We start from the raw sequence: 23,428 nt of genomic DNA, 5'->3' as shown, positions 1-23,428 counted from the left end.
TATTTTGTAAATGAAAAGAGAGCATTAGGGTAAAGAATTTGGAAAAGAAATCAAAGTTATGGAGGAAAGAATTGGGAAGAGAATTAACAGTTTAGCACAAGAGATACAAAATCTTACCCAAGCGAGAAACTTCTTGAAAATTAGACTAGACCATTCAGAAGTTAATGACTACATGAGACAACAAGAAATGTTAAAACAAAGTCAAAAGACTGAAACAATAGGAGGTATCTCATATCAGAAACAACTGATCTGGAAAATAAATCAAGGAGAAAAAATTTACATTGTACTACCAGAAAGCCATAGGTCATTATATTATACCATCACTTAGCATCATATTTCAATAAATCAAAAGAAAACTTTCAGATATACAAGACTAATAGAGCAAAGTAAAAATAGAAATAATCCCATCATAGGAACATGAGAGTCAAAATCTTGAGCTTCCAGGTCAAAGAAAAAAATACTGTAAGCAACTAGAAGGACAGAATTCAAGTACCAAGATATTACAGGCACAATCACCCCAAATTTACCAGCTACAACTAAAAAGGAATGAAAAGCTTAAAATTTGATATTATAAAAGGCAAAAATATAGGCTTCTGACTAAGAATAATTTAACCAGAAAAACTGGGTATAATCCAACAGGGAGAAAAAATAGATCTTTAATGAAATAGAGAACTTCCTCACGAAAAGATAAGAGGCATATAGAAACTCTAAAATACAAACATAAATCATAAAAAGGTTAAATATAATCTAGCAAATCATAAGGGACCAAAAAAGGATGAAGTGTTTAAATTCCAATGGGGGAAGATAATACAAAAGTCCCCTCAAAGCCCTAATATCATCAAAGGTCACAAAGGGAGTCAAGATGGGAGGTCTGGGAATGGATTTATTATGTTTTGATGGCCTTAAAATAAGAAAGGGAAGGGAAGAGAAAAGGAATACACTAGGGGAAAAGAAAGAGGAAGGATCTCACATAATCAAAGTGTACAAGTAGAAGACTATACAAGCAAGGAATAAAGGGTGGAAGAATTGGGTAATGCATGGACTTCACTTTCACCTGAATGGGTTAAAGGATGGAAAAATTCATATACAAGCCCTGGTGTGGTTGTACATGCCTGTAGTCCCCATTTCTGGGGAGGCTGAGACTGATAGATTGCTTGAGTTCAAGAGTTCTGAGCTGCAACAGGGCTCAAATCAATTAGATGTCGACACTGAGTCTGGCACCAATATGGAAAGCTAGGACTGGAGGGCCACCAGAAGGGTACAAAAGGGCCTAGATTAGAAAAGTGAAGCAGGTTAAATCTTCTACACCAATTAGTATTGAAATTGAACTTGTGAGTAACCACTCTATTTCTTGCTCAGCTGAGATAGGGAGATTCAGTCTCAAATGGGAAGATGATACATGTAACCCCTAAGAACAATATAATCATTAGGATAGTTAAGAGTCTACTTAGACAGAGGGGCATAGTGGGCTCCACTTAGCTGCCTCATAAAATTCACCCATAAAATAAAAGACAATATCAGAATGGATTAGAAATAGGAATCCAACAATATAAGGTTTACAAGAAATATACTTGAAACAGAAGACACACAGAGAGTTAAATAAAGGGCTACAGCAGAATCTATTATGCTTGTGTAAAAAAGGCAGAGGTAGCTATTATAATCTCAGACAAAGTAAAAGCAAAACAGACCTAATTAAAAAAGGGAAAATACGGTTTGCTAAAAGGCACCATAGATAATGAATCAATATCAATATGTAACATATATTCACCAAATGGCATCACATTCAAATTCTTGAAGGAAAAGTTAAATGAGTTATAGGAGGAAATAGACAGTAATACTATACCAGTAGGGGACCTCAACTTTCCCTTCTCAGAACTAGATAAATCTAACCAATAAAATAAAAAAGAAGTCAAGGAGATGAATAGAATTTTAGAAAGGTTAGATATGCTAGACTTCTGGAGGGAATAGAAAAAATAGAAAGGAACATACCTTTTTTCTCAGCTGTGCATTGCACCTTCACAAAAACTGATTATATGTTAGAGCATAAAAATCTTACAAACAAATGCAGAAAAGAAGAAATATTAAATGCACTCTTTTGGGACCATAAAGCAATAAAAATTATATTCAATAAAAGGCCTTTGAATTATATATTAATAATTAATTGGAAACTAAATAATCTAATCTTAAAGAATGAATGGGTCAAAGAACAAATCATAGAAACAATCAGAACTCCTGAACTCAAGCAATCTAATCATCAAATCTCAAAGGATTTGAATAACCACATCTCAGAAAATCTACCAACTGTAAAATGTCTGTATAAATTATGGCACATGAATGTCATGGAATACTATTGTGCTGTAAGAAATGATGTAAGGAGATGGTTTCAAAAACCTTATATGAACTTATCCTTATATGAACTGATACAGAGAGAAGCAAGCAGAATAAGAACAATTTGTATAATGAATACACTGCAAAGACAAACAACTTTGAAAGTCTTAAGAAATCTGAACATATCAACAACCAACCATGATTCCAATGGACCCATGATGAAACATGCTACCCATCTCCTAACAGAGTTGATGCATTTAGCATACAGACTGAGGAATATTTTTTCAAAGTAGCTAATAGGGGAATTTGTTTTGCTTAACTCTGCATATGTTTGTTATGAGAATTTTCTTTTGCTTTCTCCCCCTCCCCACTTTGAACAGGAAGTAGAAAGACAGAAAACAGATTTTTATTAACTTAAAAAAAAACAAAAACACAAAAAAGATCCAATCATGTTATTCCCCTACCTGAAGCCCTTCAATAGCTCCCTATTGCCCACTGATTAGTTCTAAACTTCTTAGCTTGTCCCACTTCTCTTTTCAGTCTTACTTCAGTAAACATTTGAAAAACAAAGCAACATATAGGTATACAACAATGATAAAGGCCTAAGTAAATTGTAATTTGTCGGTAACACACAAGGAGATTTTTAGAAAAGACATTAACTAAAATGGTAGTAAATCAAGGAGTTTTTTTCAATGTTGTTAAGCAATAAAATATCATTGGTATTTTTAGTCTAATTTTAGAAATATCTAATGAGAAAAATATAAAAATACCACAAAATATAATAAGAAATACAATAAGGAATAACAATTATCTTTTTTTTTTGGCTTCACACTCAATACAATTACACACTGACTCATTTGTATAATTAATGTTATTGTTATCCAATCATTTCAAACATGTCTGACTCTTTGTGACCCCATTTGGAAATTTTTTGGCAAAGATACTGGAGTGGTCTGCCATTTCCTTCTCTGGCTCATTTTATAGATGAGGTGATTGAGGTAAACAGGGTCATCTGTCTTGCCCAGGGTCACAAAGCTGGTAAATGTCTGAGGCTAGACTTGAACTCAAGAAGATGTCTGTGCCACCTGGCTTTTATAATTAATTCACACCCTACACCTCAAAGCACTATGTTCATTAGAAATGCCTTTGCTTCATTATACAGTATCATAGACCATCAACATGTATATCATTTGACAATACTTTCCCTAATTTTAATTTTGACAGCATAGGTTCATTGCAAGTATCCCATCCTCCAAGGACTTTCAAAATCAATGCATTAAAACATACACTAAAAGTTTCTTGAGCTAGATGATGGACTGCTGGTTGCTATTTAGATTTTTTGTTTGTTTGAGTTAAATCAAGAGATGTGTAATGATTTTCATAAGGAATAATAATGCCTGTGCTTGTTGATATCATAATCTTTCTATCTAAAATCACCAATTCTGGCTGAAGGGCCCCTTCCCAGTAAGAAATGATCTGACTGACATCTATCTCAGTGGTGACAAACACTCTAATGGCTTTCATCAACTGATTCAGTATAGCACTATTTTATGGATATGGCATTGCTCAAGTGATGAGAGTGGCACAATACATTTCAGCCAAGATGGCCCATTCACTAACTCCTGTACCCATCTTTTGTTCTGCCTTCTCCATGTGTTTACTTACAACATTCAAATGCCTGAAGCATCATCCCTTTCATCATCAAATGTTGAAGGGATACCCATATTTCAAAAGCTGGGTCAAAGATCACCTCCTCCTAATTGCAACCCCTCCCTTCATACAAACACACACACACACACACACACACACTGATTTCCTATCTTCCTTCTCTCCACCATCAGTAATTATTTTCCCTCTTTGGCCCTTACATAAATTGTAATTTTTATTTCTTTTATACATTTATCACAGCCTATTCTGTATTAGAGTTATTTGTGTATGTAATATATCTATTAGGTTATAAGGATTAAGATTATACCTTCATTATCTTTGTATCTCCCAAGCACTTAGCAAGGTGCTGTGCATATCTATCTGATGAAGGTAATTATGTCCACAAGGAAACAAGTTTGACTCATCTTTGTTTATCATGAAAAACATACTATTTAAAAAGGGTATTCTGCCTAGATTCCATTACCTTTAGACACTCTTTTGGAAGGGCAACACGGCATCTTCATCCATCTGATTCTTGGTGATGCTTTAACAATACAGCACACTTCAGATGTAATACATGAAACCTGAAAAAGAAAAACATAAACATGGTTTATCTCAGATGCCTTATTTCTTCAAGTTGCTTTAGTTCTGCTACAAAATATATAATCTTCCCAAGTCACAGTTTGAGATAAACAAACTAGAGACAGAGAAAATTAATGGTTTAATGTGGTTATAATATAAATTCTACTCAGAATCAAATACTGGAGACTTTTGATCTCCATTTTCTGTTCAAATGAACAGGCAACTCCCTATCTGGGGGAAAATAATCCCTTGAATGTTAAATCGCATGCCCCAGAGAACTTTTATACCTACAATGGATAACTTTTCACTACCAGGGAGTCAGGTTTCTGATCTTTTGTCTCCTGGTATGCACGTGTGTATTGGGGAATGGTGTGAGAACATGGTGGGAGTGATCCTAAAGAACGGCTGACACTTGTGGAACGTTTCAGATTTACAAAGCCCTATACATCTATTATCTCATAAACTTTGTGAGCTAAGGCAGTATTTAAAAAAAAATACTTAATAGAAAAGGAAACAGAAGCAGAGAAATCAAGTGGCTTAAACATAGTCACACAGCTCATAAACATCATCTTTAGGATTCAAATCCAGATTTTTTTCCCTTGATTTGAACCTAACACTCTTTCCAATATACTCAAGAACTATTCAGGAAGGGTTCTCTTGTTCAGAAACAGGTCTCAAATGTATTTTATCACTTGGAAATCTGCTTGTGTTAAATGTTCCATTTACATTATAGTTTTATCTAAGTTTATCTGTTAGTTATTCACATCTCAGTCTAAATTATTTTATATGAAATTGCTTTCCTAAAGTGTAGCTGAAATTACTATAGAGGAAATGGAAGCTCTTTTTGGGGAGGGGTATGGAATCTAAATTCTAAAGCACTCAAATGAAATGCAAATGTGGTAGGTTGTTTTTTGTTTTTTTTTTTTAAAGTGTGAAGTGTGTTAGCCAAAAGCAGAATAAAGATTTTGACTTCCACTTAAGTATCTGAAGTATGCAAAAGGATAGATGAGATAGCCCTAAGGACAAGAAACATCCACTTTGCAACTTTACCTAGGTCTCTGCCATATAAGCACAAGTGCAACAAAGTAATCATTACCAAAGTTTGTTTAAATTCTATTATGTGTTTGTGAGTCAATGAAAACCAGTTTAACTGACATGGCCTCAGTATGTATATTATAACGCTAGGCATTACCTCACCCTCCCTCAGCCTCTAACACTAACTGCACAGAGTTAAATTCCCTTTAACTGGGTTAGCTAGGTGGCACAGTGGATAGAGCACAGGCCCTAGAATTAGGAGGACCTGAGTTCAAATCCAGCCTCAGACACATAACACTCACTAGCTGTGTGACTCTGGGCAAGTCACTTAATCCCAATTGCCTCACCAAAAAAAAAAAAAATCCCTTACTCTTACTCCCTACTACTTATTAGGTAATTTAGAAAACACCCTCAGGGGCAGCTAGGTGGTACAGTGGATAGAGCAGCGGCCCTGAAGTCAGGAGGACCTGAGTTCAAATGTGGCCTCAGACCAAACACTTGACACATGCTAGCTGTGTAACCTTGGGCAAGTCACTTAACCCCAAATGCCTAAACAAAAAAAAATCTAGAAAATATCTTCTTTTCACTCTTCCCAAATATACGGCTATCTTCATCTATAAATGATGAGGCAATCTTCCTTTAGTGTCACATAAGCTCTTTGCCTAAAACTTTATTTAAGTTTTGAGTCCTGAGGGATGGGAGAATCGATACTATGGCATTGTTATGTGGTGTATGTGTAGAACCCTCTCCCCTATTCCCCTACTCCCACTCTATGCTACTCAAGGATTACAGGCAATGGAGGCGGCAGACTACACTCCCTATTGGCATCTATTCTCCTTTTCTTATGAGTAGAAATACAGTTTTGTTAACTGCTATCCCTCTGTGGCCAACTCTCACACACCATAGTGTTACACCAGTAATCTCCAAAGACTCTTGAGGGCCCCTTCTCTTATTGGTTAATTGTTCACCAAATTTCCATTTTGAGGAACACTCTAATCCAGCCATACATCATTCTCTGGACCAAACCTCTATGCCTCAGCTGCCTCCTGAATCTACTCTAGCAGTCCTCCCCTTTCTCCTATTGTTTAGTTCTCCACTTTGGAAAAATGCCCTAGATCATCATTCTCTGGACTTGGCCACTTTGCCTGACCTACTTCCTGGCTCTCCTCCTACTGGTGAGTTCTTTCTGAAAACTCCATTTTTGGGATGGACTCCAGACTAGCCATTTCTTATTCTCCACATGTATTCTCCATGCTGCCATCTAGGAATGTGCTTTTCCCCTCAACCATTTTTGGCTCCCCTTTACGTATTGCCTTCACACTCTAGAATGTTAGCTCCTTGAGTGTAGGGATTGCCATTGTACTTATATTTGTATCCACAGTGCTTAGACTAGTCTAAGGAACTTAGTAGGCACTTAATAAATGCTTGTTTAATTGACTGTTGACTGACTGGCTTAGGCCCCCTGGTGGTCCATGGCCTGACCTCAAGCAGTGTGTGATAAACCAACTGGGGGGGGGGGGGCGATGAATGGTGGCATCCCATATTCTTTAAAATGGCCAGTCATGGGGTATATCTCTAACAACTACACATTCTCTTACCTTCCATCCTTTCTCCATTCTAACCTCTTCCCTTCATTGTGCAAGCTACCAACCACATGCCTTGACAACTTTCTACCACTCAAGACAGTTATAACCTAATCACTATCTGGTTACTCACAGCTACAACTACCAGATGCTCTTAGGAAAATCCTTCCCTTCCTCCCAGCCTACCCATGCTTGTCTATGAGATCACTCCATGGATATTACAAGTACCCCTTAGAAGGGGAGCTATGTGCTCTGAGGCAGGGACAAGTAAGAGAGATGTCCCCTAACTCCTTTTCTGTTTCAGTGTAACACAATGAGTCTCACAGGATGATGGAGAGGTGTGATCAGTATCTCTGATCTCATTAAATTAACTTTATCTATGGACTCACCCTTTTCCCTGTTCATGATTTCTTATAGCACAATAGTATTCCATTACATTCATATACCACAACTTGTTTAGCCATTCTCCAATTGATGGACATCCCCTCAATTTCTAATTCTTTGCCACCACAGAAAGAGCTGCTACAAATATTTTTGTACATGTGGGTCATTTTCCCATTTTTATGATCTCTTTGGGATATAGCCCCAGAAGTGGTATTGCCGGGTCAAAAGGTATGCACATTTTTATAGCTCTTTGGGCATAGTTCCAAATTGCTCTCCAAAATGGTTGGATCAGTTCACAACTCCACCAACAATACATTAGTGTTCCAATTTTCCCACATCTTCTCCAAAATTTATCATTTTCCTGTTTTGTCATGTTATTCAATCTGATAGGTGTGATATGGTACCTCAGAATTGTTTCGATTTGCATTTCTCTAATAAATAGTGATTTAGAGCAACAGCTTTAAATTTTGAGGACATCATTGCAGTACAGCACAAGACAATAATGAATGTTCATTATGACTACCATATGAATAAAGTGCTTAAATTCTAATGAATAGAACATATTTAATGTTTTAGAAATTTTTTTTTTATCAAAAATGGTTAAAAAGTTTTGCTGCTTTAATGGACAACCCTTGGCTGCCTGTAACACTCTCTCATACAGAAAACTGAATCCCCAGATGGCTCCAGACTGCCAAAGTTTTACTGCTATTTGTTCCATTTAATTAAATGCTCTTTCTTATAAAATGTCCTCTGAAGTATTGTGGTTTGTTAAATATGGTAGGCTTGGCTAAGAAGCTTCCCAAGGTATGCATCCCAAGGAGTAAGCTGAATGATCCAAGTGACACCATGATGGCATGAATCAGATCATCTCACAAATGGCCAATGTGGGATATGATGTGGTACTGGTGATTCAAAGTGACACTGGACTGTCTTGACATCTGCCAACAAATACAAATTTGTTGAGGGTCAAAAGTTAGTCTGAACCCCTAAATTTTAGGCTAGAAGCACAGGCCTGGATAGCAATGGACAGCAGGATATCTGTACTCACACATAGTTTGGGAAATTTCCCAATTTGAACAGCCCTTCCTTCAGTTTATCAAACAGAACAGACATACAGTACTACCTGTGTACTTGTTTAATCCAGAATGCTCCTGTGTAGGCTGAATTGAAATGGAAAACTGATGTAGATATATTTTTCAGTCTAATCTAATATGCCTTCAATTCAACAAACATTTAATTAAGTATGTACTATATACAAACCATTACAGTTCTCCACTGTGAACTTCTAAAGTCAATTGTACATTCATAGAGTTGGACTTGAGTTTGAATTAGATCTTAGAACTGGTCTAAACTCTAGGGTTGCAGTTATGTGGTGCAGTGTCTGAGTCAGGAAGACTATATTCCTGAGCTCAAATCTGGCCTCAAACACTTGCTAGCTATGTGACCCTGGGCAAGCCACTTAACCCCGATTGCCTCACCAAAAAAGCAAAAAAAAAAAAAATTCTGTTCCTCATTTGTGAAATGAGCTGGAGAAGGAAATGGCAAACCACTCCAGTATCTCTGTCAAGAAAACCCCAAGTGGGGTCACGAAGAGTGGGACATGACTGAAACAATTGAACAGCCACAACAAATTTCTAGGGTTGTGGATATGCTATTCCTCGCAGGTCACATACCCAATGGCAGAATATATCTCATTTGGGCAACCAGAACTAGAATAGTAAGTGACAGACCATTTAAGCACCTCTGGGAATGTCTTTTATTTCTTGAAGTTGCATGCAGAGTTGTTGGAGAATTTCAACTTCTGTAGTGAAACTCAAGTTGATTCAGTTGATTACAATTAAATGTAAATTATCTAATTATATTTACTTGCCATTGCCAGGTAAGTCACATGAAAAGAGTGAATCACTTTTTAAAGAAACATTTACTGTGAGATATCTACAAGACCCACTTGTAGTCACTTACCTGATTTCATTCTTCCTTTTCATAATTAACATAGCTTATCATCTAAGCATAATTTGAACTTATTCTCAGGTTAAGAGAAGGGGATCTTATTTAAATGTCTTAATTTAAACAATACTTCAATTAGAACTTGTTCCCAGAAATTTTTTTAATCATCAATTTTTAAAGTTTTATATATTAAAACAAAAAGTAATAGATTTTATGGCAATATCACCATTTGATCAGTCTCAAACTTGGCTCAAAACAGTCTGCCTCTGATACTGGAGAGCTCATTAGCAATTCTTTTTTTCTTAGCAATAGGGACATAGGAAGTAATTTGCTATGTATAAAAAAATACGAAACGTGAAACTGAACTAAATGTTCAGTCAGACAAGAAGGTTGATGAAAATAAATTTTCTGCTTTATGTCAAAACATTTTACTGTGAAGTTACTTTGTAAAAAATTGTATTTTTAGTTTATTTATTTGGCATATATGAATATAACTTTTGTAAGCAATGGGTCATACACCATATTTCCCAATTGCTAAACTTAGATGTATAATGGTAATTTGAAATATAGAAATAAGTGATGCTAAAATATATTCTTTGAATTAATTTATGAAATTTTGAAATTAAACAAGTGATAGGACACATTTCATTTTAGATCACCAAAAGAAGCAAAGGAGGCAAGCAACTATTGTTTGAATGAAACCACCTATTGGCAAAGTAGAATGTTACACTATGGTTGTTAAGAGTTTACAAAATACCTGTGCCAAAAGCAAAGGAGATGAGTTTTGTATATGAAGTTCTTTAATCATTGGAGAAATTACTATGGTTTGAGAAAGGTGAATAGATAGCTAGACAGGACTAGATGCCCAAAAATATATAACATTTAGAAAAGACATACTAAAGAACTCTTCTAAGTAGGCTAATACTTTTTTTTGCATTGTCATGACTGACAAATATTCAGAATACATAGCTCATTTTCACCCCTTCCTCAAATAAAACAGTTCTAAATTATTCTATTGTGGATTTTAAAAAATGGGACATCATCTCTAATTTGATTGTGGAATTTAGTAGGAAAATTGTAATTCACTTTACAGAAAACTAGCTTAATGGACAACTTTGCTGCAGTGTCTCTTTCATAAAAATGAGGCTATCCATAGCAAATACCTTTTAAAAGATAATTTCTCTCTCTTTTTAAATTTGGAATTCAAGAAATGTCAAATAAAATGAGCATTTCTATATCCAATATAGAACTGAAGGAGGGGATTGTACATGAAACTATGAACCTATGATTTAGAGCTTTTTTTTTTTAATGTAATACATTTAACATGTAACTTTCAAACTTATCCTGCTTATTTTTGACTCTTTTGGCTTTCCTTCTATTCTATACTCATGTTCTTTTGTTTGTTCCTATCCCTAATCCCCCTCCCATCTCTTGCACCTCCTTGGAACTCCCTATTTAAAAAGAAGAAATAATCATAAAAATGAATAATAAAGCAAAACAAACTTCCATATTGGTCATGTCTAAAAACATATGTCTCATTCTGTATCTTGAATCCATTATTAAAGTATACATTATAATCATTCCTTTGGAAGTGCAGTGGTTATTACACTAAGAGTTTTAAGTCTTTCAAAGTTGTTTTTTGTTACATTTTATTATTGCATAAATTATTTTACTGGTTCAGTTCACTTCACTCTGTATCAATTTATATGTCTTCCCAGGTTTCTCTTGAAATCATTCCTCTCATTTCTTATGGTGCAATAATACATCATTACATTCAAGTACCATAATTTGTTCAGTGATTGAATGATAGGCTTCACCTTAGTTTTGAGTTCTTTGCCATTACACAAAGAACCACTATACATGTTTTCACACATATGGATTCTTTTCCTACTTTATTTTGGATCTTTTTGAGGTACAGAACTAGTAATGGGAAAAGTTTATATACAGTTTAGTGACTCTGGAGCCATGGTTCCAAATAACTCACTAGAATGGATGAATCAATTCAAGGTCCACCAATAGTGCATTGAGATGCTTGTTTTTCCACAGCTCATCCAACATCTGTCATTTTCTTTTTTTTTTTTGCCTACTTTGCTAATGTGGTGGGTATGAGGTAGAACTTGGGAATGGCTTTAATTCACATTTACTTATTAATTATTTGGATTTTTGGATTAATTATTTGGAATTTTTCATATGGCTATTAAAGGCTTCAATTTCTTCCTTTGAAAACTACCTGTTCATATTCTTTGGTCATTTATTAATTGAGGAATGGCTCTTGTTCTTATAAATTTTAGTAAATGCCTTACATGTTTTAGATATAAAACCTTTGTCAGAGAACCTTGCTGCAGAGATGTCCTTTCCTCAGGTAACTATGTTCCTCCTAATTTTAACTGAATTGGTTTTGTTTATAGAAAATATTTAAAATTTTTGTGTTATAAAAATTCTACATTTTATCTTATTTTTTCTTACTCTCCCTATCCCTTGTTTGTTCATGAAATCTTCCTCCAGTCAAAGATTTGAAATATAATATCTTCCTTGTTCCTCTAACTTGTTTATGATGTGATCTTTTATATCTAAGTCATGTGTCAATTTGGAAGTTATCTTGATATATGGTGTGAGATATTGGTCTAAACTCAATTTCTGCCAGACTGTTTTCTAGTGTTCCTAACAGTTTTTATCACATAATGTGTTCTTATCCCAGTAGCTAGGGACTTTGGATTTATCAAACAGTAGGCCACTAAGTTTGTTTGCTTCTGTATGTTGTATATATAATCTGTTTCAGATGGACCTCTATTTTTTAACCAGTATCAATTAGTTTTGATAATTATTGCCTGAGGTCTAGGCTAATAATGCTAGGCCTCCTTCTTTCCCACTTTTTAAAAAATTTCCTTTGAGATTCTTAACTTTTTGCCAAGATGAATTTCCCCCCTCCCCCATAAAGTAATCCATTAGCAGTCTGATTGACATGGCACAGAATAAATAAATTAACTTAGATAGTACTGTCATTTTTATTGTTTTGGCTCAGCCTAGCCATGAGCAAGTAGTATTTCTCCGCTTACTGAGATATGTCTTTATTTCTATGAAGAATGTTTTGCAGTTGTATTTATAGAGTTCCTTTGTGTGTCTTGGCACATGCATACACATACATATAGTCTGCTGGGCACAGCATGCCCCCAGAGGGGAGGCTACAAGGGGCCAGGCCAGGCAGCTTCCATCTGCCCAAAGGACCTCCCCCTGTGAAGGGAATTTACCACTTCCTGTTGCTGCCTCATAGCCAACTCCCCACAGCTTCTCAAATTACAGGAGTGCCTTATGTCTTCCATTTCCTTCCGGGCACAGCATGTCCTCAGAGGAAGGGCTACAAGGGGCCAGGCCAGGCATCTTCCACCTCTCCTAAGCAACAACTTCCATCTGCGTAGCCAGCACCACTTCTACCTCCTGATGCCAGCCCAATCTCCACAACCCAGTTGTGGAGAATCTATGATGCAAAGAGGAACAACCTACCCTTTGACTTGTCAGGCCTTCCTTCTCCTGCTATACAGGTTCAACTTCCATCTCTAGCTGCACCCTTTTCTTACTTAATCTTCAGCCTTTGGAAGAAAGAGGAGTCGTAAAGTGGGTCCTCCCTTCTCATATTGCACTTGCCTCCAGCCTGATCTCCAAATTCTGCTGGGAAAAGGGCTGGTGTCCTTTACTCAATGATGGACATTCTTTCACCAATTCATACTCTTCATCCCAGTATCTCTGAAGCCCTATAGATCACCGGCCAAAGCTCATTCCCCATCCCCTCCACTTGATTTCTCATTCCCACCCTACTCAATTCTCCTACTCCAAAGTTTCAAACATCACCCAGTCCTTCCGCTGTGCCCTCTGGAATGCCTGTTCCTCAGGCAACAAACTTCCCTTCATCTTAATTCTTTTTACAATCGGGGTTAAGTGACTTGCCCAAGGTCACACAGCTAGTAAGTGTCAAGTGTTTGGTCTGAGGCCGGATTTGAACTCAGGTCCTCCTGACTTCAGGGCCAGTGCTCTATCCACTGCGCCACCTAGCTGCCCCTTAATCCTTTTTCTCTTAGAACTTCTTCAACCTACTAGTTATTTCTGAAACTTGACTCCCTGCTAAGGTTAAACTCTCCCTTCCCATACTTTCCAGTACTGGCTACACCTTTACTTACTGCCCTCAGCTCACTGGTGGAGGCAGGGGAGTTGGAACACTTTTGAGAAACTCCCTCTTTTCCCCTCTTTTTCATCTCCCATCATTCAGATGCTTTCTGCCACTTTCTCCTCCTTCACTCCTCTCTCACTATTACCTACAAACATGTTTTCCCCATCCCAAAAAAAAGCTCTCACTTGACCTTTCTAACTCTAACTATTATACTGTATTTTTTTCTGCCCTTTGTAGCTAAACTGCTCAAAAAGGCCACCTATAATATATGTCCCCACTTTCTCTCCCCTTATTCCTTCCTTAACTCCTTACAATCTGGCTTCTGACCTTATCATTCCACTGAAACTGCTCTCTCCAAAATTACTAATGATCTTTTAGTAACCAAATCTAATGGCCTTTTCTCAACCCACATTCTCCTTGATCTCTTTGCAAGCTTTGACACTGCTGACTACACTCTCCTCCTTCATACCTGCTTCTCACTAGATTTTCAGGATACCACTCTTTCCTGGTTGTTGCCCTATCTTTCTGACCATTCCTTCTCTGTCTCCTTTGCTGGATCCTTTTCCAGATCATACCCTCTAACCACAAGTGTCCGTCAGAATTCTGTCCTGGTCCCTCTTCATTTGGTGATGCCATTAGTTCTCATGGATTTAATGACCAATTCTATGCAGATGATCCTCATTTGTACCTATCCTGTCCCAAACTCTCTGCTGACCTCCAATCTCACATCTCTAATTACTTTTGAGACATCTCGAACTGGATATCTAGTAGACATCTTAAACTTAGGATGTTCAAAATAGAACTCATTTATTTTTTCTCTTTAACCTTCCCTCTACCCCTCCTACATTCCCTATTACTGTAGAGGGCAATACCACCCTCCCAGTCTCTCAGGCTCACCATCTAGGATCTTGGACTCCTCACCATCTCTCATTCCCTATATCCAATCTGTTGCCAAGGCCTATTGATTTCACCTTTCGACCATCTCTTGAATATGTCCCCTTCTCTCCTCTAACCCTGCCACCACTCTGGTGCTGACCCTCATCACCTCATGCTGGGGCTACTACAATAGCCTCTTGGTACATTTCTTGGCCTCAAGTCTCTCTCCTCTCCAATCTATCCTCTATTGAACCAATGAAGTGATTTTCCTAAAGTGCAGGTCCAATCACATCACACCCCTACTCAATAAGCCCTATTGGCTCTTTATTGTTTCCAGGATTAAATCCAAAATGGATTTGGTATTCAAATGGTTTGGCATTCAAAGCCCTTCATAACCTAACCTTTCTAGTCTTCTCATACTTTCTTTCCCAACATACACTCTTTGCAGTGACACTGGTCTCCTGGATGTTCCATGAACAAGACATTCTATCTCTCAGCTCTAGGCATTTTCTCTGGCTGTCCCCATCCCTGCAATGTTTTCCCTCCTTCACTCTGCCTACTTACCTCCTTGGTTTTCTTTAAGTCCCATCTAAAATCTCATTTTCTACAGGAAGTCTTCCCCAACCCCCTTTAATTCTAGTGCTATCTCTTTGTTAATTATTTCTTATTTATCGTGACTATAGCTTGCTTTGTATACATTTGTTTGCCTGTTTTCTCCCCCATTAGAGTGTTAAGCTCCTTGAGGGTAGGAAAGGTATTTTGCCTCTTTCTGCGTCCCCAGTGCTTAATGTAGTGCCTGGCATATAGTAGGTTTTTAATAAATGTTTATGGATTGATTGATACATATACACTAATAGTGAGACAATCCTGCATTCCTGGCATAAATTTCACCTGGTCCTAGTATTTTTAAAATTTCTTGCTATAACCTTTTAGTTAAAATTTTTGCTTCAATATTCATTGGTCTATATTGGTCTATCATTTTTTTGTTCTCCTTTTTATCCCTCCATGGTTTAAGTATCAAGATCATATTTGTATCATAGAAGGAAATGAATAGTATCCCTTATGTTTCCATTTCTGCAATGCGTTCATGTAATATTGAAAATAATTATTCTTCATGGCTAATATAGAAATATGTTTTGCATGACTTCACATGTATAACTGATATCAAATTGCTTGCATTCTGAAGGAGAGGAGAGTAGGAGAGGGAGGGAGAGAAATTGGGACTCAGAATTTTAAAAAATAATTGTTAAAATTATGTACATATAAATTACATGTAATTTTATATGTAATTAACAAAATAAAATGATTTTGAATAATAAATTGTTCTTTGAATGTCTGATAGAATTTTCTTGTAAATTCTCTGGTCCTAGATTTTTTCTTTTGGAAATTCATTTAGTTTGTTCAATTTCTTTTCTTAATATTGAGTTAAGTTCTCTTTAACTTGTTCTGTCATTCTGGGCATTTTGTTTTTATGTAATACTAATTTTATTTAAATTGAAGTTTTATTGGCATACTGCAAAAGAAATATAAATTATTTCCTTCATTTCTCTTTCATTTATTTTGAATCATCATTACTTCACTTTTGATATTAGTAATTAGGATTTGCTCTATTTTCCTAAGAGTCAAACTAGCTAGTGATTTACCTATTTTATTTCCCTCCAAACCAGCTTACAGTTTATTCATTAATTCAATGGATTTTTATTATTTCAAATTTTGCAAGGTCCTTTCAAATTTTATGCTTCAAGTCACCTCATTATCACCCCTACTCCCCAGCTCTCCCCCACTCTATCCCAGTGTCCAGAGAGAGAAGTCTCTCTTCACCTTGGCAGTGACAACTCTCTCTACTTGAGCCCTTGACTCCATCACCTCCTCTCTCCACTGGTGGCTTGTCCCTTTGGTTGTGTCCACTCTCCCCTTAGTTTTTAATTTTTCCTTATCCACTTGCTTCTTGACCATATCTACGGGAAAGACAGAGAGCAGAAAGTTACTCCAGGATAATTCTCAGGAATTCCAGTTTAAAACTGAGTATACAAACCACGATTTTGTCATAAAAATGGTTGATTACCAGGCTTGCTTGAACACAAATATGTATGATTACATTTTCATTAAGTGGCACCAAACAACTCACCGAAAAGTAAAAAAAAACAAACAAACATCTGGCTTCCGTACTATTAACCGAGATTCACTGTTTTGTTCACAGGTGTGAACAAAATCTACAAAAATCACCTAATTTACATTGTGCCACAATTTTTCTATTTTGAAGAAATGCATAGAACATTTATTAAGTGCTTACTATGTGTCAAGCATTGTGCTAAGGGCTGGGGATACAAATATAAGTAGTCAAGCTTACATTCTAAAATAGAAAGATAACATACAAAGGGAGGTTGGAAAGGGGCAAGAAGGGGAGGCAGCATGCCATGTATATGGTTCAGAAGTGGCATGGATGTCTGGTTCTGGGCAAGAAAAAGGACAAAGTTTATCTATCAAAAGCTGGCATCCTAGGGTTGAAAGCCAAGGATTTTAATTTTGTTTTTACTTTATCTAATTTTTTTAGGTGGGAGTGAACACTAAGGATGATGGCAGCAATGCTATCATCCAGGTATAGATACCCAGGAAGAGACAGGGAGAGGAAGAAGGAGAGGGGGTAGTGGGAGAGAAGATGAGACAGTAAAAGGAAAAGGAGAAGAAAGGCACAAATCTAGATAAAAAGTGACAGAGTATCAGAAAGAGCCAGTAAATGAGAAACAGGTAGAAAAAGCATGAAAACACTCAGAACTGGGCCAGAGCATTGAAAGTATGCACTAAAGTGAGAGATCTAGACAAAGAAGAAGAACAGGTATATCCAAGAGCCAGGGAAATCCATAGCCAGAAAGTCACATCAAGCAGCAGATAGTCAGTCAGTTATTCCTGGGTTCAATCCAATTTCTGATCACTGTTTCTTATTATTGAGGGGAGGGGGACCCCAAGCTCTATATACAAGATTTGACCCCTTTCCTATCAAATACTAGTTCCACAATGAACACACCAAAGTGAATAGCAAAGAAACTCATTGATCCCAAGTCATAGCAAAACAGAACCCAGAGAAAGTATGCATAGGAGTATACCAGTAGAGAAAGACTGGAAAGAAGCTGCCATGTAGAGAAGCTAACACTTGGCCCATGTTAGCTTCTTCCTAGAATCCTTCTCTCCCTTCAGGGACCTGAAGAGAGTCTGAAACCATGTCTTCTCTCTTGAAGCTGGAAGTCAGAAGACCAGAGGCTCTCTTCTCTCCTAATTCTGACCAATTCGACCCTTCATGTAGGCATGGAGCACCAAGCAATCAATCTTCACCAATGAGGATGGTCCAATGCAAATGGCCCTTTGAGCCAAGAGTCATATAGTGATTTGTTGTAGGATATTTCTGTATGTTTTTGTTGGCTATAAGTTGGTTATTATCCCCTCATCAGAGATTTTGAACAATTTCCCCACCTCACCAACCTGATATCAAGGGACAAGGCTGCTAAGCCCTACCTAGGGGTCTTTGGTCATTGAGAGAGGCCATTGATGCAATTTATGGGTTATTACTAGCCTAAATAATAAACTGATCATGCTCAGATAATTGTTTCTGCTTACCTTAATTTTTAAACATAACACTGGCTGAATGGATGATGGATTGGAACAGGCAGGAAGACCAATCAGTGGGCTACTGCAATAATCAAGGCATAAAGTGATGAGAGCCTGCCCCAGGGTGGTGGCAGCGTCAAAGGAGAAAATCTTCTTTTAAATCATTTTTTCATATTATCATTTGTAATAATTTTTAAATTTTAAAAATTTCTTCTCTGTATGTTGTGATTTTGCCTTGTTCATTTTTTACTTTTTATTTTATAATTTGATTTTTCTACCTCTTTTGGCTGGCTAAAGGTTTGCCCATTTTTTAAAGTTCTTTCAAAGAACCAGCTTTTAGTTTTGTTTACTAGTTCAACATTCTTTATAGTTTCTAAGTTCACTAGTTCAACATTCCTTATAGTTTCTAAGTTTACTAGTTTTGTTTACTAGTTCAACATTCTTTATAGTTTCCAAGTTATCTATTTCTTTACCAGTTGTAATTTTTTCCTTTTTCTTTGGCTTATTTTGGGATTATTTGTCGGATTTCTATTTTTTTTTTTAAATTTCAAATTAAGTTCATTAATCCTCTTTCCCCTTACTTTGTTAATGTATGTTTTTAAGAAATATAAGTTTTTCACTGAAAATTGCTTTAGTTACATCCCAGAAATTTTGGTATATTGTCTCACCAAAAATATTGTCTTTTACAAAGTTCTTAAATTGATACTCTGATTTATTCTTTGACCCACTCATGGTTCATGATTCTATTATTAAATCTCCATTTAGGTCTGTATTTTTGGCTTATGATCTTTATACTGTTTACTATTTCTATTGAATTTTGATCTATAAAGGGCTTATTGTTTCTTCTTTTTTATATTTGTAATTTCTCTTTGCCACAGTACGTGATCTATTTTTGCAAAGGTGCCATGTAGTGTTTAGAAATGTTTATTCTTTAAAATTCCCTTTTAGAAGATAGCATACATCTTTTTAGCTCATGCACAGACTCTCCCTCCACTGCAGTCTTGGCTTGTAGCCTTTTCAAATTAAATAATTTACCATCAGTGTGGTAGTTGACCATGATGCCATTTTCATTCTCATTGAAGGTGTCTAATGACATCACTAAAAACATTATGATAAAAAGCATGGGAGCAAACACACAATCTCACTTCATTCCATTGGTGACTGGGAAAGCGTGAGAGCATTGTCCCTTATCCAGAACCTGGGCAAGCATATCATCATGAAACTGACTTATGATACTGCTAAGCTTCTTCATGTAACAAAATTTTGCCATGATCTTCCACAAGCCCTTACAACTGACAGTATCAAAGGGCTTGGTCAAATCAGTGAACATTGTGTACAGAGCTCTATTCTGTTCCTGGCATTTCTCCTGGAGTTGTTGGGCAGCAAACGCCGTATCAATCATTCCTCAGTCCTTTTTGAAACCATACTGGTTCTTGGGGTAGATGACCATCTTCCAGGAGAAGGATCAGACTCTTAAGGAGGGGCTATAGCAAGAACCTTGCTGGCAATGACTAAGAGAGAGCCTTTCCCACCCTATGATTGTAACAGGACAATCTCTTTCTATTTTCTTTATAGAGATAGACAATGGAGGCATCCTTGATCTCATGGGGGATATCCTCCTCTTGCCATATAACCGAGAAGATTTCAGTCAGCTTTTGTATGAGCACTGGACCTCCTGCCTTGTAAATTTCAGCTGGAATATAATCAGTACCAAGCACTTTGCCATGCAAGAGGAGCCTAATGGTATTCAAAATCTTTTCTTCAGTAGGAAGTTTGGCTAGAAAGTGAATGATTTCAACCTGAGGTATACATATGGTCAATGGCTTCAATATTGATTTATGATGGTCTGGTAAGAATACTATGAAAGTGTTCAGCCTATCTCCCCAAGATCATGTCCTTATCACTAATCAATGTGGTTCCATCAGCACTGAGTAGTTGAGATGCACCATAGGTCTTGGGCCCACAAATAGTCTTCAAGGTATCATAAGAGTGCTTTGGACTGTTACTATCAGCATAAAACCAAATGTAATCTGCTTATTTACTGAACCAAGAATTCTGCATATTATTAAGCTTCACTTACACTTTATTTTTGATGGTGTTAAATGCTGCATCATAACGACAGGCATACTATACTGGTGGTAAATCCTGGGGATTGCTTGTTTTTTGTTTAGCAGCTTCTCAATTTCACCATTATTTTCATCAAAAACAATCCTGATGTTTGTGAGTGATCTGGCCTAGATGAGTAAACATGGTGCTGTACGTCAAACCTTTGAAAGTTTCCCACTCCTTTTCTGCTCCACTGTTGGCCAACAATGTGTTGGTTCAGCTTTCCCTCCAAGTCAGTAACAAACTATTCATGCTGGAAGAATTACTGTAATCTATTGACATTAAGTCTTCTGGTACTTGTCTTACCTTGGGGTCACCATTTTACAGAATGCCAATGTTTAGCTTAGAGAGGATAAGTCTATGATCAGTTCAGCACTCTGTGCCACATATTGCCTTCATTGCTCTCACATCTTGTCTGTCTCTTCTCCTTAAAATGACATAACCTATTATGCTAATGTTTGTTTCTAGGATGCATCCATGAAGTTTTATTGCATTTAGGTAAACGGAAGTCAGTGTTGCTGATGAGAAGTTCATGAGACACACAAGTCTTCAGTAGTAAGTAAGTAGCCATTAGTGTTACTGTTTCTAACTCCATTCTTCCCATGGACTAGCTGGCATGCCTGATAGTCTGTGCGTAGTCTGGCTTTAAAGTCACTCAGAATACAAGTTTGTCCTCTTTTTGCACACTGATGTTGAGAGTCTCCAGATCTTCATAAATTTTTTCTTTGATTTCATCAGGGTTCTTCATAGTAGGAACATAACATATTGGTGATGGTGGCACAGTGCTTTTCTGCAAGTGCAACCACATTGTCAGGAGTCTATCATTCACTACTTTTAGAAGGCATACAAGCTTGTTGACTAGATTAGATTTGATTGTGAAACCTATGCCAGCTTCATGGTGCTCTGCATCACTGTGGCCACTCCAGAAAAAAACATATATTCAGCTCTGACTTTGGTAATCCAAAATCATTTGCCAGCCTTGTGTCACTCAGCACTGCTATTTTGATGTGATACCTGCTAAGTTCTCTCACAACAAGAGCTGGATGTCTTTCAAGTTTACTGGATTTTGTGTTGTCCATAAGCATGTGTCAATATTGAGTGGAATCATCTTTGCAAAAGTTTTTGCACATTTATTTTTGTCTTTTGATCCCCATCTGCTGTGGTAAGCAGGTGAGGGCTGAGTGAAACAGACAATTTTTAGGGCACCTTGTCTAGTTCCTTCCTCATGCCAGAAGCTGAGCAATGTGGTCCTTTGAAATGGTTGCGCAGATGCCCAGGGGGCTTTTGAATCCCGCTGCTGTTTCAGTCCAGTGAGAAGGCAATGCTATGGCCTGAGTTGCCTTTGTACAGGGTTGTGACTACAGATCCCAATATTTCCATACCTATTGCTCCATCATTTGCCTGTCACCACAGGATTTTGAGGTCAGTAAAAATGGTAAAATGGTATGCGTGATGTCTTCTGGTTCACACATAAACTGGATTTAAGTGAGGCAGACTTGTGCAAAGTTGTTGGCCTTACTCTCTCTTCCAGAGTCATTGGACTCCAGTGGCAGGACAAAAATCAAGATGACTGGTGATAGCCCAGGATACAGTGGATGATCTTGGCATCCTCAATATCTAACTAAGCTCTAAGCATTCCACAGAGCCTGATTCCACCACCTTCGTGACCTGTTGGAACAAATCGTTCATACCCACCCATTCCACTGGGGGAAATCTTCATATGCTTGGGATGGATACCTCCCTAACTAATTGACAGATTTGAGACCTTTTGGTTACCATCAATCTGTCTTAGCCTATCTACTGAAATGGTCTACCAGTGTGTGGCCACTGCATATGCTAAAGCTTCTTGGAACCACAGATAAAAGTTGGGTGGCAGGTGACACCACAGGTAGATGAGCAGCCCTGAAAAAGGCTTGGCAGACCTCATGTTAGAGGTACTAGCTTTCCCTCACACCCATATACCCCTACAGGTTAAATGGTTAAGAAATACATAACTAGTGAAATAAATAGTAGTAGCATTAATGGCCTTGGGCTGCTGTGGGCCTGCTCCATGGTTATTATGAGACTCAGCTGCTAAAGTCCATGGCTATGGGCAAGATGGGAAGAACTCAACCATGGAGAAAGGTACATGTGTGGTATCAATGGATTGTGGTGGAGTTTGTGGGTATGAACCAGCCCTCCTCTGCCCATAACTCCTACTGCACCAGAAGATGTACAATAAATAGTGCACTTAAACATATTTAGGATGTTGGATAAGTATTTCTGTTAATATATGGAACACTTCACAAACGTAAAAGAATAATGAAATACAACTTTGTAGGATAACATGAGGCAGCCGGAAGATGTTGAAGGTGTGTGCCTTTGTATGTTTTGTGTATTCATTCAGCTCTATTCAACTGAGTGCAGTTTTTTGTGTTTTCTGTTTCTCACAGAATCAATCCCTAATAAATCAATCATGTTGGAACAAATTCTTATTTTGAAAATAAGCATTTATAGGAGAACTGACATATTTTTAAACCTAACTCTTTGTATCTTAGAGTATACGTATGTGTGATAAACCCTTGTTTGTCTAGTTTATGTAAAAATGAAGCTCAACTAATACTGACTCCCCCCTTATCTTCCTCCATGTTTGTATACTCTTCTTGTATACCCCAATTATGAAATATAGTAACCATTCCCTTATTTTTTTTGTACGCTAGTGTACTCCACATTACTATTACTTCTCAACACTCTTAGAATAGAAATAATTTAATTCTAGGTCCTCTGTTTTTTCTTAATTAGTTCCATCAATACCCTCTGAAGACATTAAACTCTGAAGGGACAGCTGCTGCTCTCATTTTTTCCCTGCTGTATTGATACGGGAGATTTCTTTTATTTTCAAAGTTGTTCGAACATTCAATACTACATAAAGTAGGAAATTTAATCTATTTTATCTTATATATTTTGGGCCCCAAGATTTTTTGAAAAAATTCATTTGTGTACAAGTAACAAAGTTGACCAAGAACAAATTAAAGCAAGCTTAATGATGTTTCTCAACATATTAATGACAACCCAAATGGACCACAATTAACCCCTGAAACATACTCTGCACCCTCCATGTCTTTGCTCATAAAAATTTGTATTCTTGGAATATCACCCGTCCAATCCCAAATGCTCACCTCATCTTTCAGGAGAC

General features: G+C 37.0%; 1 protein-coding gene across 1 annotated transcript in view; it reads right to left on the bottom strand.

The window, feature by feature from the left end:
* MEIKIN (meiotic kinetochore factor) overlaps positions 1 to 23,428 on the bottom strand; it is a 153,181-nt gene that overhangs the window by 19,318 nt on the left and 110,435 nt on the right. Inside the window, exons 13-14 of the mRNA XM_027849027.1 lie at positions 16,411 to 16,502; positions 4,460 to 4,559 (exon numbers count right to left, since the gene is read on the bottom strand). Coding sequence (XP_027704828.1) covers positions 4,460 to 4,559; positions 16,411 to 16,502 — 192 coding nt within the window. The remainder of the gene's footprint in view (positions 1 to 4,459; positions 4,560 to 16,410; positions 16,503 to 23,428) is intronic.

Source organism: Vombatus ursinus, unplaced genomic scaffold (assembly GCF_900497805.2).
Source record: "Vombatus ursinus unplaced genomic scaffold, bare-nosed wombat genome assembly UNPS02007284.1, whole genome shotgun sequence".
Classification (NCBI taxonomy): domain Eukaryota; kingdom Metazoa; phylum Chordata; class Mammalia; order Diprotodontia; family Vombatidae; genus Vombatus; species Vombatus ursinus.
The sequence above is the reverse complement of the archived record's forward strand: the minus strand, read 5'-3'. Positions and strand labels throughout refer to the sequence as shown.